Raw genomic sequence first — 13,417 nt, 5'->3', positions numbered from 1 at the left:
TTGCCTGTGAGCTGGGTGATCTGACTCCTACGCTCACTAGTACTGACATGACTTTTAGTCGGATTCATGGCACCTAATAATTGACAAATTAAGCACTGGGTGAGGCACATGCAGTTCCTGGTTGCTATTGTGAAATAGATAAGATACTATCTAATAAAGGATCTGATTGTGAATGACAACACTTAATTATAGTCAATATATCGAATCAGCACAGATATAAATACAAGTAATGTGTTGGTAAAAAAAAAACATAATCTCGTTGCAAAAAGAAAGGGAAAAATGTGAAAAGTAAGTGTTTTTCCTGCTGTAGCAGCCAGGCAGCCATCCTGTTTGATGCCAGAAACTCGATAATTAATATTACATCCAATATGGTGACATATCATGTCATGTGAGTGTGGTGAGCAGCCCCCATACAGAACAGGCCAGTTGACCATAATGAGAGAAATGGTAAATGGTGCATTTGGCGCATTTTATCCAAAGCGCTTTACATAGATTGTGCATTACATTCACACACACAGCGGAGGAAACCATGCAAGGCACCAACCTGCTCATCGGGAGCATTAGGGGTTGAGCGTCTTGCTCAAGGACACTTCAACACTAACTCTGGGGGAGCCTGGGATCGAACTGGGAAATAGATCATCCGGCCGCTCTACCGGCCAAGTGGCCTCTCTACCCCTGAGCCACTGTCGCCCCCACGAAATGTAGGCCATTCAGGTCCTTGCCATTGTAAAAAAGCATCAACATAACAAACATACCACCGCCCCCCAGTGGTAGAGTTGTGATCCTTCAGGATTTTAACGATTCCGGTTCCTTACACATCCACTGCCAAGGGCTAATCTCATAATGTACTCACCAGTGCCAAGGTGTTTTTGTTGTTTTTTTGTTTTTTTCATGTCGCCATAGATCTTGTTAAAATCCTTAAGATTGAGCGCTACACAGTCTGTTTACATCCGCGCGATCTCCCTGTATCTCCCAGTGAAAACCACGTGTCAAACGGGGCATCCATGTTTGAGTTAGAGCGGATTACGTTAAACAGTGAAATGCGAGGAGAAAAAACTACAGGAAGAGAATTGAGTTTCAGTTTCGTCTGTAGAACGAGGGCGGGCGTGATCGTGAAAACCGGATCCCAAATAATTCTATTTCCTGTCATCAAACCGGAAACGGATGTGGATCAAAAAAAATCCGAAAGTGCACCCGGACCGCGCATGCGCGAAAAGACCGCAGCCCGTAGGGCTGCGGTCTCGGCGCTTAACAGTTGGATTTAACGGCCCGTAGGACTACGGTCTTGGCAGTTAATGTGTTAACGGTCCGATTCCTTAACGGTTCCCTTTAATGATTCCTATGGGGGTACCAATTTGACCCTTACAGGTCTGTAACTCTGAGAGTGTACAGATGGAACCAAATGGACCCTTATGGGTCCATTTGGTTCCATCTGTACACATTCAAAGTTATGGTGATCTTTGAATTAAAAAAGTTGGAGAACCACCAGTATTGAAATTGTATAGCAGACGTGAAGTACACATACCAGCTCTGACAGTGTTCCACATGTGACGGAACCTATTCCGGTTCCTCAATGTTTGATCTGGTTCCTCCGGTTCCGGATCCCCACCCTACCCAGTGGACACATGGTGATTCTGGTGATTCTGTCCTCTGTGTGTGCACACACACACACACACACACACACACACACACACACACACACACACACACACACAAACACACACACACACACACACACACACACACACACACACACACACAAACACACAGGACCTGGAGAGGACCCCGGCTCAGAGGGAGATGCAGGAGGAGGACCTGGACGAGGCCCTCCCTCTGCCGGAGGACGACGACGAGGAGGACCTGTCCGAGTACAAGTTCGCCAAGTACGCCGCCACCTACTTCCAGGGTACCACCACCCACAGCTACGTGAGACGACCCCTCAAGCAGCCGCTGCTGTTCCACGATGACGAGGGAGACCAGCTGGTACAGTACAGTATACTGTATACACATGACCTTCAAAAGCTATTGCTATAAGCACTGGACAAATGTGCATGACATTATTTCAATAAACTAAAATGTTAGAGGGAGTAATAGCCATGGATACGCGACGGTCGTCTGTCTCGACCGTCATGGATGAATTTCAACCTGGTGTTTGCACTTTCTCCATTATAGCCCGTACATCTACAGAAACGTTCATATTTCAAATATAAAGTGCTTATAAAGGATAAGGATGATTCCTTTTAACAGGTCGTTCATGAAAGTCCTTGCGGTCTTGTTTCCAATGAGAACCTGTGAGCAATTGGGGTTAAGAGTCTTGCTCAGGGACAAATTTCATATCATCGGCACATATGCTGGGATAGCCTGGAATCGAACCTGGGGCAACCAGGGCCAGCTGGTTCCCTAGGCGGGCTCACTAACCACTCAGCTATGGCCGCCCCATCTATCCCATGGCCACGGATGTTACATTTATGTACGGGCTCTCAAAAGTACCCGTATCATCCGTATTGTTCAATAAAAAGCATTTGAATCTGATTGGTGGCCATTTTCTCCATATGCTTTCAACTAAGCGACCCTATCGGTTGGTAGGTGTATTGCACTCTGATACATTATAACTCTATGAGAAAATGGCCACCGATCGGATTAAAATGCTTTTTATTGAACAATACAGAATATACGGGTACTTTTGAGAGTCCCGTGCATCATTTTAACATCCGTGGCCATAGGGTAAGCAATTTATATTTGAAATCTGAACGTTTATATATATGTACGGACCGTAAATGGAGAAAGTGCAAACACCAGGTTGAAGTTTTCATGTACCGCAGGGTAAGACTACAGTAGCAGTTAATAAATAGACGAACAAATGAATGAATATACTTTAACGTGCGGAATCCGAAACAGGCAGTGCTGTGATTCTGAATTTTGTTACGATTACGGTGATTAGTAGCCTATTATTGACACCACCTGGGCGAGTGAGTCGTGTCTTGTAACTTTCCTGACGTTAAGCTGTGTATGTGTTCAACAACACAGCCATATTCAGCCTTGCAGTTTAAGTGCAGATTTCAGCTTGGGAAAAGCAGCCTCCAACGGGTTTGGGTACGTGGTTCATAGTCACCATTGCGTTATCGTGGTATTCCTATTCTTGCTATTATGTTGCAAATGATTGTGTGTGTGCGGGCGAAATAACATTGACAGCTATGGCAGGTGACCAAAGCTTGCCAGAACTATGCCAGGCTAACAACGGTTGCTAAGCTGGCATTGGACAATCGCTTTTGGGGTGGGGTTTAGCGAAGGGTCCATTCTGAGGCAGTCTTTAACCCATTAGGACCTTAGGCAAATGCTCTCTAAACCAGTAGTTCTCAAACTTCTTCGTGCCAAGGACCAAATTGATATATGGCCGCGGACCCCCATCTGAAAATGTTTTGTGCTAGAGACCCCCAGAAGAGGAAATTTGTGTTAAAAAAAATCTAAATGTTCCAACATGTTCAAAAATAGCAGATGTACAGTACAAGCTCGCAGCGCAGCACAAAGTGAAGTGCTGTGAGCTTGTACATCTGCTATTTTTGAGAACCACTGTTCTAAACCAATGTTCTAAATCCTAAGAGTTTTCAGAAAAAACATATGTTTTGTTTTTTTTGCAACTCAACTTCTCCAAAACTGTTACTTTTCAGGATTCAAATTCAAAAGCATCAAAAGTAGCAGATCTACAAGCTGAAAAAGCAGAGCTTGTAGATCTGCTACTTTTCATGCTTTTGTGTGATGCTGTAGTAGGATCAAGTAAGGCGTTCATTTATAGGAAAAACACAAAAAGTAAAAATATGGAGATAAGAGGTTTCTGCCGACAGCAACGATAACCTTTGAAAGACATATCATATCACCCTCATCTCTCCTTTCTCTGGTACCTGGGCTCTCCACCCTGCCAGGCGGCTCTGGCGGTGTGGATCACCATCCTGAGGTTCATGGGAGACCTGCCGGAGCCCAAGTACCACACAGCCATCAGCGACGGCAGCGAGAAGATCCCCGTCATGACCAAGATCTACGAGACGCTGGGGAAGAAGACCTACAAGAGAGAGCTGCAGGCCCTGCAGGGAGAGGGGGAGGTGTGTGTGTGTGTGTGTGTGTGTGTGTGTGTGTGTGTGTGTGTGTGTGTGTGTGTGTGTGTGTGTGTGTGTGTGTGTGTGTGTGTGTGTGTGTGTGTGTGTGTGTGTGTGTGCGCGTGTGCGTGTGCGTGTGCGTGTGCGTGTGTGTGTGTGTGTGTGTGTTCGACAAGTATGCCATCTTTTGTTTTGTATGTAACAATGCTCTGCCTTACATGCACTTTGTAACTGGCTGTTTTCCCTTTATCTGACTGCACTGGCAGTGTTTATGTCCACTTATTTTAACCAAAGAAAATCACTTACTTTAAATGCTCTATGAACTAAAATGTATGCAATTGAACATAATGCAGGATTAATGCATGTATGTACAGGTGCAGTACATTTTTGACCCACTTCCCAACAAGTGTTTTTAAATATTTATATTGTAATGATATTTTCTCATCCTTTAGACTCCTCATTCTGACAGCCACAGCCACAAGAAGAACAGTGTTCGTCACAAACTGGTCTCTCTCACCCTGAAGAAGAAATCCAAGATCACAGAGGAGGTGAGAGAGAGAGAGAGAATGAGAGAGAGAGAGAGAGAGAGAGAGAGAGAGAGAGAGAGAGAGAGAGAGAGAGAATGAGAGAGAGAGAGAGAGAGAGAGAGAGAGAGAGAGAGAGAGAGAGAGAGAGAGAGAGAGAGAACCAATCTTGCATTAACCGCTTAAGACCTGTCCTACAGTATGTACTTCGTCATGCAACATATAACGAAAATAAGCGATCTACAAGCGTTGTGAGCTTGTAGATATGGCTATCTTTGCCATATTTCTTTTTAAATATAGACTAATCTTAACAAACGTTCAACAACAACAAAAAAAGGGGGGGTACCTTTACAAGAGGGATGGAATATGTAACTGTAGCCTCACCATGTGATCTGATGTGAGGTGAAAGATTGAGCTGTGCGTCCAGGGAGGAAGATGATACATTTATAAAAAAATAAAAAATTGGTGACATGCTAAGAAGTAGGGGTGTGCCACTAATTTCACGATACGATACGATGCGCGATATTGGGCTCACGATATCGATACGATACGATATATGGCACTTTTTTATTATGAAAATATATGGGGGGGTGGGGGAAGCTTATGAAAATATATGGGGGGAGGGGGGGAAGCAAATGCAAACAAATACTTCTGTTTTTGTATTATTATTATTGCAAAAAAAAAAAAAAAAAGCCAAAACGATACATATCGTCCCACATATATCGCGGGACGATATATCGGCCCACCCCTAGAAGAAGTATCGTCTATACAGTAAAATCCTCAGTGTTGTAGGCAGAGCTTGGGGTTAAGTTCACCAGATTATGGCATAAAGACGAGAAGTAATCATGTTAGATGTGAACTGTTTCACATGACCAGCATCTGAAGTCTTAACTCATAAGAAGCTACTTTTCATTGATAAACAGATCATGGGCAGAATCCACATTTAACCACATTTAAACACGTTGCGGTGCGTTGTGAGCTTGTCGATCGGCTATTTTCAGCTAAAGCTAAAACAGAAAATACACTAGTATTCACCTGTTTCCTAGGCTGTGTGTTTTCCACTTCCTGTCGATTTCATTGGATATCATTGGTCATCTGACCAGTTTCATTGGATTTCATTGGATCAAATTGACAGGAAGTGGAAAACACACAACCTAGGAAACAGGTGAATATAGAGCCCCCTAATATTAAAAAAATGCAGATCTATAAGCTCACAACTTGTAGTTCGGGCCATTTTCAGCAAAAGAGATTTGGTGTGTAGCAGGAACAAAGGAGTGGACCAAGTATAGATCCCTGGAGAACCCCCGAGTTAACGAAATATAGGGTTTAAGTGGTTAATGTGAAATATCTCTTCATATAGTTGGAGTACAAAACCCCTCTTTCCTTCTGTTGTACACAGAGCTCAACAGTCTACCGTGAGCAGTTGCTTACGTCCACAGACCAAGACAAGGTCATCCATGCTTTTATCTCCTAACACACTGTTTCCCAAACAGTGGGTTGGGACCCATGTTTGGGTCGCAGACCCATTTTTATGGGTCGCGAGTAAATATTCCCTTTATTCGTTTCCACATTTTTTGAACAAAACAAATTAATAAAGAAATTCAAAGGAATTTCATTAAAAAAAAAGAAAAAATCTAAGAGATTCCATCAATAAAAAAAATTACAAGTTTAGAAAGTAGTGAAAATAGCCGATCTACAAGCTCCGCGACACGTTGTGAGCTTTTAGATCTACTATTTTCTCTAGTTTGGGAGACGTAAAATGTCTCTTTTGGGTCTTGAGCAAAAAAGTTTGGAAACCACTGTCCTAACAGACTTGACTGTTGCAATGCACTTTATTCAGGTATCAGCAAGATACCGTAATAAAGACATTCAGATACCTGAATATGAAGCTGCCTTTCAATGGGAAACACATCATGGCCAGAGTCCACTTTTAACCACCTGAACTCTTGCGTCCCTATTCTGGGCATGTCATTATAGGCTAATATTCGACAAAAAATCGGCATATTGTGAGCTTGTAGATCAGCAATTTTTTGGCAAAAGGATTTTGTCCAAGATACTGCAACAGACTTTTAACACAATCTAAGAGAAGTGAGCGTATCCTTGCTGCCCTCCACTGGTTCAATGGTTAGTTTTAGAATGTATTTGAAGACTTCACCGCTTGTGTTTAAACCATTCAATCCGGGAACGCATCTCTGTCATTTTAGATTTCTTTGGCTATTCTAAAATAGCAGATATACAAGCTCATAGCCTTGTAGATCTGCTATTTTTGAAAAGAAATCTTGAAAATGTGTGCAAATCTTTGAATATACATTTTTAACTCAAATCTTTGCTTCTGGTGGGGGTTCCTGGAACAAAAGATTTTGAGATGGGGGGTCCGCGGCCAAATACATATCATTTTGGGGGGTCCTTGACATGAAAAAGTTAGAGAACCACTATATATAAGTAAAAAAAAAAATGTTAGGATTTAGAAGACATTTGTAGAATCCCCAGAAGCAACCATTTGAGTTAAAAATGATCGCTTTAATAAAAAAAAATATATGTATATTTATATATTCAAATGTTATATATTTGCAAAAATGTTCACGCAAAAAACACCCCCCCCCAGATCTACAAGCTCGTAGCTAGGAGCTTATATATCTGCTATTTTTGAATAGCAGAAAATAATGGCTATAGCTTAAAAAAATCTAAAGTAACACAGTATGTGTTCCCGGATTGAATGGGTAAAAGCCCGGAATCGATACCCTCCTGCCTATATTTGTGATCTTTGATCTGTGATCCTGTGAGCCTGGCCGCTGTCTGAGATCCACCAGCAGGACACTATACTAATGGTTCCAAAGTCTCAGCTTGTCTCTAAGAGGAACCAGGCTTTTGCCATGCCCCTTGGTCCTTTGGCCCCTTGGCTGTGGAACTCCCTGCCTGGGGATCTCAGGCAGGCAAACTCAGTGTTCCCTTTTAAAGATCTTCTTAACCACTTAAACCCCATATGGTTGACCAGAGTCTCTCAGGGCTCTATGCCAGTGTCTTTTCATTTTTCCGTTTATGTGTGGAAAGCTTTCGATGAAAACAGCCGATCGGCCAGCTCGATCGTCTTGTGGAGCTTGTCCAACTGCTATTTTCTGCCAAAGCTTTCCCCACAATACGGATGCTGGGGTTTAAGCGGTTAAAACTCACTTCTATCGTACAGATTTTTCTTAATTGACGGCATTGTTGCAACTTCTATATCGTTTTATCTAATCTTGTTTGTCATAATCTTTGATTTTATTCATTTTTATTATCAGTTTTTGCTGTAAAGTACTTTGTAACTTGTTTTTGAAAGATGCCATACAAATAAGGTTATTGATGTTATTATTATTATTATTATTTGTTAGTTACCGTGGCGACAAGTGATGGTAATGGTAAGATTGTGATGCATTTCCTGTCAGGTGACCAAGCGGCTTAACGATGGAGAGTACGGTCTCCATGGCAACAGCATGCTGGAGGACCGTCCCACATCCAACCTGGAGAAACTGCATTTCATCATCGGCAATGGGATCCTGAGGCCTGGACTGAGGTGCACACAAGCACGCACACACCCATGCACACACACACACACACACACACACACACACACACACACACAGTTTTCATGCTGATGCCTATCTTCACCCATTAAGACCTGAGGCCGATTCTACAAATGCCTTCTAAATGAGTACTGTAGTTCTCACACTTTCAAGATTGTTCAGCAATTTTTGAACAGCCAACGCAAAACTTTCCCGGTTTTAACCCATTGATACCTGGAACGCATCTGTGTCACTTTAGATGTCTTTGGCTATTCAAAAATAGCAGATATACAAGCTCATAGCGCGGCACCGAGTGCCGCGCTACGAGCTTGTAGATCTGCTATTTTTGAAAAATCTTGAAAAAAAAATGTTTAGATTTTTTTCCAAAAACTGTTATGATTTCGATTTTTTTTTAAGAATCGCCTCAGGTCTTAATGGGTTAATGGCTTAATTTGTTTCTGTGTGCTTGCATGTACTGTGTGTGTGGGTGGGTGTGTGCGTGTGCGTGTGCGTGTGCGTGTGCGTGTGCGTGTGCGTGTGCGTGTGCGTGTGCGTGTGCGTGTGCGTGACAGGGATGAGATCTACTGTCAGATCTGTAAGCAGCTGAACCAGAACCCGTCTAAGAGTTCCCACGCCCGCGGGTGGATCCTCATGTCACTGTGTGTGGGCTGCTTCGCCCCGTCAGACAAGTTCGTCAAGGTGGTTTTTCCGTTTCTTCACTGTGTTCCAATGACGATGAAATAATAACATAACGTTACATTATGAATGTATTTTATATTTCTCTAACCTCTGTGCGGGCTACCAAAGTTGCATCTGTTCTAATATTGTCTCAGTGGTGGAAAAAGTACTCAAATTCTTTACTTAAGTAAAAGTACCAATACTGCAATATAAAAATACTCTGTTACAAGTAAAAGTCTAGAATTCAAAATTTACTTGAGTAAAAGTACAAAAGTATTGGCATCAAAATGTACTTCGAGTACCAAAAGTAAAAGTACTAAATATTTGAAAATAGCCGATCTACAAGCTCACAACGCGTCGCGATGCGACGCGTTGTGAGCTTGTAGATCTGCTATTTTCAAATAGCCTAGGTATAAAATAGGGTTAAAGTGGTTAATGTATGTTTCATTATATCATAGTTTATGTCTGAATAGTAACTAGTAACTAAAGTTTTCAAATAATTGTAGTAGAGTAAAAAGTACAATATTTGCCTCTGAGATGTAGTGGAGTAGAAGTAAAAGTACTGAAAATTGGAAATACTCAAGTAAAGTACAAATACCTCAAAATTGTACTTAAGTACAGTACTTAAGTAAATGTACTTAGTTACTTTCCACCACTGCATTATGAATGTATTTTATATTTCTCTAACCTTTGTGCGGGCTACCAAAGTTGCATCTGTTCTAATATTCTGTGTCTAATATTGTGTGACGAAGTGCTTATTAGTGATTGTCAATTTATATAATCATCTGTATAATTTGATGATTGAAATTCTTTATCAGGAATAACCCCTTGAGATGTACTGTAGCATCTCGTTTTCGAGGGGGTCCTAAACACAATGACGCACATTTATAAATACATAAAAACATTAGACAACAAAACGAAAACAACTACAACAACCAAATCAACCATACAATATCCAATATGACAAAACAAGTAAACAAACAAAAGAAAAGAAAGATACTAATAAGTATTTACACTCCAGGCAAGGATAAGAAAATACATTTACACAGTGTATTTTTCAGTGTTGAAAGACTGTAGCCTACAATTGGAACCAAATCTATCAATTAGGAGAATTTTCATTTGTATCACATGAAAATCACCTTTCCGATGAATGAAGTATCCACAAGCAAAGAGAATACAGTTGAAAAATAAGAGAATTGGGAAAAATAGGGGTCCAGTATTAACAACAGCAACACTTTATCAAAGGTCTGTCTGTAAACTCGTTTCCTGTGTAAACCGTCTCATACACAAGGGAGGAACGTGTGTGGGGTTCAACAGCTGCGAGCTGAGTTCACATGCACGCACTCGCCCAGGCGTCTGCGTTGTTCATGCATGCGCCGCCCGTTTAGCCCGGAAGTGCTTTAAACAATAAACTTTCAGCGAAAGAGCAACGTTTTTGTAAATAGGCTACTGAGGACACGGACTGGATAAGACACTTGGGATTGTACTGTGAAAGGACTTTTGGAGTTTATTAATTGATTTTGCTGTTGTTAATAGTGGATTGTTTCCAATTATCTTCTTTTTCAACTATGTTCTCTTTGTTTTTGAAAAAGTAATTTTGTGGGTGAAGTATTCCTTTAAATGACTGTGTGAGTCATTAATAGTTGATATAACCATCAGGTTTTTATTCACTTCTATTTGACCGTACTGGCGGGTGAAACTATGTGTTGTGAATGTGTTGTGTCCAGTATCTGAGGAACTATATCAATGGGGGTCCACCGGGCTACGCCCCCTACTGTGAGGAGAGACTCCGACGGACGTTTGCTAATGGACCCAGAACACAGCCACCCTCATGGCTGGAGCTACAGGTACACACATACACGCACACACACACACACACACACACACACACGCGCGCACACACACACACACACACACACACACACACACACACACACACACACACACACACACACACACACACACACACACACACACACACACACACACACACTATCGTGTTTATTCCCCCTGTTACAGTACTCATTTTTACCGATGAACTGTTAGACTTGCCTCCATGTTCTGGTGTGTTCTTTTCTGCAGGCCACCAAGTCTAAGAAGCCCATCATGTTACCAGTGACCTTCATGGATGGCACCACCAAGACACTGCTGACAGACTCAGCCACCACGGCCAAGGAGCTGTGCAACTCTCTGTCCGACAAGATCAACCTACAGGACCGCTTTGGATTCTCCCTCTACATAGCTCTGTTTGACAAGGTTATTCTCCCTCTATAGCTCTGTTTGACAAGGTTATTCTCCCTCTATAGCTCTGTTTGACAAGGTTATTCTCCCTCTATAGCTCCGTTTGACAAGGTTATTCTCCCTCTATAGCTCTGTTTGACAAGAAGGGGCAGAATAAGACACTAAATCGAATGAATGTTCCCTTGTGGCCAATAAAGTCTAAAGTCTAAAGTATGAGTCTAACAACTGCAAAGAGAAGTTGGAGTATATCAACTTGGAAGTGTGTCCACCATACAAAGGTATCATCTCTCTCTAGCCCTCTCTCTGGGAATGAACATGTTAGGCGAGGTTTATATCCCAGAGCCAACAGTCAATACAGTCAATAATTCTCTTCTCTACTCTTCTCTTCTCTTCTCTTCTCTTCTCTTCTCTTCTCTTCTCTTCTCTTCTCTTCTCTTCTCTTCTCTTCTCTTCTCTTCTCTTCTCTTCTCTTCTCTTCTCTTCTCTTCTCTTCTCTTCTCTTCTCTTCTCTTCTCTTCTCTTCCCTTCCCTTCCCTTCCCTTCCCTTCCCTTCCCTTCCCTTTCCTTTCCTTCTTTCTTCTTTCTCTCCTCCAGGTGTCTTCTCTAGGTAGTGGTAATGACCATGTGATGGATGCTGTGTCTCAGTGTGAGCAGTATGCCAAGGAGCAGGGTGCCCAGGAGAGGAACGCTCCATGGAGGTTGTTCTTCAGGAAGGAGATCTTCACCCCCTGGCACAGTCCCACTGACGACCTGGTGGCCACCAACCTCATCTACCAGCAGATCGTCCGGGGGGTCAAGTTTGGAGAGTATCGCTGCGATAGGGTGAGTTCTGACTCTTTTTTTTTCCTACTGTTGTTGTTTGTGGTCAAATAAACAAATTATGCACCAAATAAATTTGGTACATTCATGTTCAAGACACTTCACTCCAATAAACCAAAGCTAGCTGACAGCACTTTATGTGTCAGAACTTTGTTGTATCCTTAACCCATTGAGACCTGAAGCCGGTTCAACATGTCTCCTAAATCTCAACAGTATTCTGAAAAACGTATGTTTCTATATCAGTGGTGCTCAATCTTTTTCATGTCAAGGACCCCCAAAATTATATGTATTTGACCGCGGACCCCCAACAAAATATATTGTTCCAGGGACCCCCAGAAGTAAAGATTTGAGTTAAAAATGTTCGCTTTAAAAATATATATATTCAAAGATTTGCACACATTTTCACGATTTTTCAAAAATAGCAGATCTACAAGCTCGTAGCGCGGCACTCGGTGCCGCGCTATGAGCTTGTAGATCTGCTATTTTTGAATAGCCCAAAGTGTAAAATAATGCTTTTTAGCTCAAATCTAAAAATGACACAGTTCCAGGTCTTAATGGGTTAACTACAGTAAAGAATGCAGATTCCAACAATGTCTGTCTGTCTGTCTGTCTGTCTGTCTGTCTGTCTGTCTGTCTGTCTGTCTGTCTGTCTGTCTGTCTGTCTGTCTGTCTGTCTGTCTGTCTGTCTGTCTGTCTGTCTGTCTGTCTGTCTGTCTGTCTGTCTGTCTCTCTCTCTCTCTCTCTCTCTCTCTCTGTCTCTCTCTCTCTCTCTCTCTCTCTCTCTCTCTCTCTCCCTCCTCTCTCCTGCAGGATGACCTGGCAGAGCTAGCGTCTCAACAGTACTATGTGGACTACGGCTCTGAGATCCTCCTGGAGCGCCTCCTCAGCCTCATCCCCTCCTACATCCCCGACAGAGAGATAAGCACCGCCAAAACGGTGGAGAAATGGGCCCACTTAATCATGGCCGCCCACAAAAAGGTACCCGGCGCTGGGCCTGAGTGTGTCAATACTTTTTCCAGACTTAAATAATTCACTGTGGTGGAAAAAGTACTCAAATTTTTTTACTTACTTACTTAAGTAAAAGTATCAATACTACAATGGAAACTTTCACTTTTGGTAAAAGTACCCATTATGCAGAAATGTTTAAAATGTATGAAAATCTTTTGAAAATAGCCGATCTACAAGCTCACAACGTGTCGCGTCGCGAAGCGTTGTGAGCTAGTAGATCGGCTATTTTCAAATAGCCAACGTTTAAATAGGACTGAAGTGGTTGATGCATGCTTTGTAATAATCAGTGGTGGAAAGTAACTAAGTACATTTACTTAAGTACTGTACTTAAGTACAATTTTGAGGTATTTGTACTTTACTTGAGTATTTCCAATTTCCAATACTTTTACTTCTACTCCACTACATCTCAGAGGCAAATATTGTACTTTTACTCCACTACAATTATTTGAAAACTTTAGTTACTAGTTACTTTTCAGATATAAATTATGATATAATGAAACATACATTAACTACTTTA

At 41.9% G+C, this 13,417-nt stretch overlaps 1 protein-coding gene across 1 annotated transcript in view; it reads left to right on the top strand.

The window, feature by feature from the left end:
* The window catches only part of myo7aa (myosin VIIAa), a 69,960-nt gene that overhangs the window by 41,595 nt on the left and 14,948 nt on the right, over positions 1–13,417 (top strand). Inside the window, exons 24-32 of the mRNA XM_080429464.1 lie at positions 1,771–1,983; positions 3,921–4,097; positions 4,544–4,639; positions 8,038–8,165; positions 8,727–8,853; positions 10,560–10,679; positions 10,915–11,088; positions 11,668–11,895; positions 12,703–12,870. Coding sequence (XP_080285590.1) covers positions 1,771–1,983; positions 3,921–4,097; positions 4,544–4,639; positions 8,038–8,165; positions 8,727–8,853; positions 10,560–10,679; positions 10,915–11,088; positions 11,668–11,895; positions 12,703–12,870 — 1,431 coding nt within the window. The remainder of the gene's footprint in view (positions 1–1,770; positions 1,984–3,920; positions 4,098–4,543; positions 4,640–8,037; positions 8,166–8,726; positions 8,854–10,559; positions 10,680–10,914; positions 11,089–11,667; positions 11,896–12,702; positions 12,871–13,417) is intronic.

This window comes from Gymnoscopelus braueri (genome assembly GCF_963280865.1).
Source record: "Gymnoscopelus braueri genome assembly, chromosome: 5".
In the NCBI taxonomy this organism is placed as follows: Eukaryota; Metazoa; Chordata; class Actinopteri; order Myctophiformes; family Myctophidae; genus Gymnoscopelus; species Gymnoscopelus braueri.
Note: the sequence above shows the minus strand (reverse complement) of the source record. Positions and strands in the feature narration are given on the sequence as shown.